The sequence below is a fragment of the Nicotiana attenuata genome, unplaced genomic scaffold, assembly GCF_001879085.1.
Source record: "Nicotiana attenuata strain UT unplaced genomic scaffold, NIATTr2, whole genome shotgun sequence".
NCBI classification, from domain to species: domain Eukaryota; kingdom Viridiplantae; phylum Streptophyta; class Magnoliopsida; order Solanales; family Solanaceae; genus Nicotiana; species Nicotiana attenuata.
In genome coordinates, this window is record NW_017674778.1 from 8,234 (window position 1) to 12,996 (window position 4,763).

At 33.6% G+C, this 4,763-nt stretch overlaps 2 protein-coding genes across 2 annotated transcripts in view; both read left to right on the top strand.

Moving 5' to 3' along the window:
- Window positions 1-2,234: 2,234 nt before the first annotated feature.
- On the top strand, window positions 2,235-3,359 carry LOC109219264. The gene has a single exon (XM_019383709.1). The coding sequence runs from the start codon at window positions 2,235-2,237 to the stop codon at window positions 3,357-3,359; it is 1,125 nt and encodes a 374-aa protein (XP_019239254.1).
- Window positions 3,360-3,533: 174 nt separating this feature from the next.
- LOC109219265 overlaps window positions 3,534-4,763 on the top strand; it is a 20,018-nt gene continuing 18,788 nt past the window's right edge. Inside the window, exon 1 of the mRNA XM_019383710.1 lies at window positions 3,534-4,633. Within this exon, the coding sequence (XP_019239255.1) occupies window positions 3,534-4,633 (1,100 nt within the window). The remainder of the gene's footprint in view (window positions 4,634-4,763) is intronic.

Here is a 4,763-nt window from a genome sequence, read left to right on the forward strand (position 1 = left end):
TGAGTCTTTTACGTGAAAGTATTGATTTCTAATTGAATAAGTGTTGTTGAGTTTAATTGATTCTTAAATGAATTCTCAGTTTTGTAGAGTTTTATCAGTAAATCTGACCTTTTCTTTCAAAAGATGTTATAAGTTAATCTCTTGATAAATTTTTTATTCTACTAATAATTTGTTGCTTGAATGAAATTTTTTCCTTAAAATGTTTGCACTTGAAGGTGAAACTCTGTTTTTTGAGTCATCCGTTTCTTAGGAGTGTTTCGTGCTCCTGAACATTTTTGTTTACTATGATGTTTTCCCTTTCTTTCTTTTGTATCTCATGTTCCATGGCTTCATTAATTGGCCGTTACTTTCCTCTTCCCACAGAGGTACACTTGAGTGATTTTAAGCTCGTTCTAAGAGACAGAACATGTTAATGGACATAAGAATACATACCTAATGTTGAAATTCGTCATTGCACCTTCTACCCGGGATCTCTTTATTAACAAGTGATTAATGTGGTTGCTATTTGCTTCTGCTGGTACCTCTGATTCCACTTATTTCTTGTATTTTAATTCTTATAATTGTGCTTCTGTAGGACTAATGACTTCTGACCAAAAGAACAAACATGTCTGCTCAGCAAAGTCGGAAGCTGAGATGAAACTTAGGCGACATGAAACGTATAGACTAATATCTGCCGGAAAAAAAAGAAGCACTATTACTACAACGACGAACAAAAAGACAAGAGTAAAAAAAAAGTAATTTGTCCGACAATGATGGTTTCCATGGCACTACTGAAGCTGCATTTGAGTTTCAGCAACAAACTGTTCCTCTGGTGGGCTCTTCAGCAACAGGTTAGAATACATCTTTTGTTCTTTTACTTTTTGTAGAAGTGTCGCTTCACGGTCTTTGCATGTGAGTTTAATTAAATGATGCTAATTGTGTGATGTTTCCCCTATTAGCCAACGAGCCTCACGTTGATGCTTTGCCGGTTACAATTGAAAAGCAAAAGAATATAACTTATCCCTTCTACTCCTTTGAAATAGGCAAGTATCAAGGATACAACATTGAGTTATATATCTACGATACATAACGTCTTTATTATTGCTAATTTATTACTTTTTGGCATTAGGCTCATCGTCACATGCATGTAATGAAAACAGTAGTATGAGCTCAAGAATGGTTGGAAAAAAAGGTTTGCCCCAATCTTTTATTATGATAGTATTGTATATTACCTAATTGGTAGTATTATGCTAATGATACCTAAATATACAGGTTATAACTCACAAAAAAAAGTTGTTCATACGTTGGTCAATTACAATCTGATTATATTCCCTTGAAAACTGTGCCTAACTGTAAATTTTGTGGTGCCAAAAAATTTGAATATGAACCACTTGGATTTTGCTGTAACAATGGTTCGATCAAGTTAGTTTCACATGAGATGCCTGTTGAATTACAGAATTTATATTTAGGAACTACCGAAGAATGTAAACATTTTCGAACATATATCAGAACATACAATAATATGTTTGCATTTACATCACTTGGTGTAAATTATGACAAAGAATTAGCAAAAAGAAATCGTGGTATATATACATTTAGAGTTCAAGGGAAGATGTATCATTTTATCAATGATTTACTTCCTCCGAGTGGAATAGCAAGAAATCTACAACTATATTTCTACGACAACGACAACGAATTAGCTAACAGAATGGCTTGCTCAGACAAAATCCATGAATCAATAGTCAAAAAACTAATGAATATACTGAGAATTAATCCATATTCTACTTTCTTAAAATCCCTAATAGATGTTCCAAATCTATCGAACTACAATATTGCACTTAAATCTGACTCAGGCTTGGATCAACGTGTATACAATCTTCCTACTACATCAGAAGTTGCAGGGATATGGGTTGAAAGAGAAATCACTGAAGTTAGTTCTGCACCTCATATTCGAATCTACACTCACAGCAATAGATCTCAAATAGTGAACTACTATTACGGATGTTATGATCCGCTACAGTATCCACTATTGTTTCCATATGGTCAAAGTGGATGGCACTGTGGCATTAAAAAAATTATACAACCAAAAGATACTTCTAAACGTCGAGCCTATTGTGAACACGAAGAATTACCAAGTATTACAAATATGTGTTCTGTTGATGGATACCTTGACATGGAAGCTCAAAATCTTGAAAAAAGGAAACGAAAAAAGAGATAATATCTCTCTTCGTGAATATTACTGTTATAAATTCCAAATGAGAGAAGATGAAACAAATGAAACTTTGCATTCTGGAAGATTATTCCAACAATATTCAGTAGATGAACACATAAAACTTGAAACACAGAGATTGGACTTTTTTTCATTCAATCCAGATCTCTTTAGGATAGAAATGCTGCAAGGACTCATTGATGTTTTAAGACTTGGAGAAAGAGACGCTTCAAATATAGGAAAGCAAACATTCCTTCCTGTTACTTTTATAGGCGGACGAAGAGACATGCGTCGACGCAACATGGATGCTATTTCTTTGGTACAACAATTTGGAAAACCTGATCTATTCATAACGATGACTTGTAACCCATCTTGGCCCGAGATAAAAGAGCACTTGCTACCAACCGACGAAGCACAGAACAGACCTGATTTAATTAGTCGAGTTTTTAGAGCAAAGATAGAAGAACTAAAAATAGATATATTAAAAAGAAATATCTTTGGAAAAGTTGCAGCTTTTATGTATACTATAGAATTTCAAAAACGTGGTTTACCACATGCTCATTTTCTTATTATACTTACTAATGAATACAAACTACTCACTCCAGAATCTTATGACAATATTGTTCGTGCTGAGTTACCTGATTGTAAAGCTGAAGAAACCTTATATAAACTTGTTCTCCAACATATGATGCATGGACCTTGTGGTAAGTTAAATCCTACAAATTCATGTATGCAAAAGAAAAAAGGTTGTTGCAAATTCAATTATCCAAGAAGCTTTGCTGATCAAACATCAAAAGGAAAAAATTCTTACCCAATTTATAGAAGACGGAACACAGGACTTGTGAAAGTCAAAGATCATTATTTCGATAACTCATGGGTTGTCCCTTATAATCCATTCTTACTTGGAAAATTCAATTGTCACATAAATGTTGAAATTTGTTCAGATATCAAAGCTGTTAAATATATTTATAAATACATCTGCAAAGGACATGATAAAATTGCATTTCACATACATGACAATGACGCAAATGTTGAAGTAGATGAAATAAAAGAATATCAGTCTGCTCGATGGGTATCACCTCCTGAGGCTACATGGCGTTTATTTGGTTTCCCTATTAATGAAATGACACCAGCTGTTTATCATCTTCAGTTACATTTTGAAGGACAATAATTTGTTTCTTTTAAGAGTGCATCGAGTATAAACTCAATTATGAATAATCCGATGATTAGAAAAACAATGTTAACAGAATTTTTTGAAATGAACAAAACAAATAAAGATGCAATAAAGCTCAATCTACTGTATAAAGAATTTTCACAATATTTTGTATGGTCAGTACAATATAAAATGTGGACCCGTCGAATAAAGGGTAATATCATTGGACGTGTTGTAACATCTCATCCAACAAAAGGTGAAAGATATTATCTGAGATTATTATTAATGAATATAAGAGGACCAAAATCATATGAAGACCTACTACCTGTAAATGAAGTACGTTGCGATACATTCAGAGAATCAGCTCAAAAAAGAGGACTACTTCATTGTGACAATAACTTAGCTGAATGTATGGTAGAAGCTGAGAGTTATCAAATGCCATGTAATTTGAGACGCTTGTTTGCTACATTGTTAGTATATTATGATCCTGCTAATCCAAGAGAATTGTGGGAGAAATTTAAGGACTCTATGTCTGAAGACTTCAAAATTTTACCAGACATCGGAACAAAAAATGTTCGATATAAAGTTTTAGACTGTCTCAATGACATCTTACATTCGATGGGACATAACATTAATGAGTATAAACTTATCCCTGAAAATTTCAAGGCTTCAAAGGCTGCCAAAGAAGCAAGAGAAATATTCTTCGAAAGAAACATAATCGTTACTGAAGAAGAGCTATTACTGCGACAAAAGTTGAATCGTGAACAACAGATGGCATACAATGTGATTATAGACAGAATATCTTCAAACAGAGCAGGAGCTTTTTTTGTTGACGGTCCTGGAGGAACAGGTAAAACTTTTTTATATCGTGCCTTATTAGCTACTGTGCGATCTAAAGGATTTATTGCTCTAGCAACAGCAACCTTTGGAATTGCGGCTTCGATTCTTCCAAGTGGCCGTACAGCTCATTCCCGTTTTAAAATTCCAATTGACATTGATGAAAACTTTAGTTGCAATATTAGCAAACAAAGTTCACTTGCCTGTTTGATTCGAGATGCAAAATTAATTGTATGGGATGAAGTATCGATGGCAAAAAAGAAAATGATTGAAACTTTTGATCTACTTTTGAAAGATCTCTTGAATACTAATGTGCTTTTTGGTGGTAAAGTTGTTGTCTTTAGTGGTGATTTTAGACAAACTCTACCAGTAGTTCGAAACGGAAAAAGAGAAGATTTTATTCATGAGAGTTTATTATATTCTGACATTTGGCCCCGACTTGAAAAATTGCAACTGTCAGAAAACATGCGTGCAAAAACTGATCCGGCCTTTTGTGAATATTTGATGAGAATAGGAAATGAAAAAGAACCTCTTACTTCTGAAAACAAAATTGAAATTCCAAATTCATTTATTGTCCCTTATACT

Excerpts from the sequence above, each read along its gene's own strand:
- LOC109219264 (XM_019383709.1), top strand. The coding sequence starts at position 2,235 with ATGAGAGAAGATGAAACAAATGAAACTTTGCATTCTGGAAGATTATTC.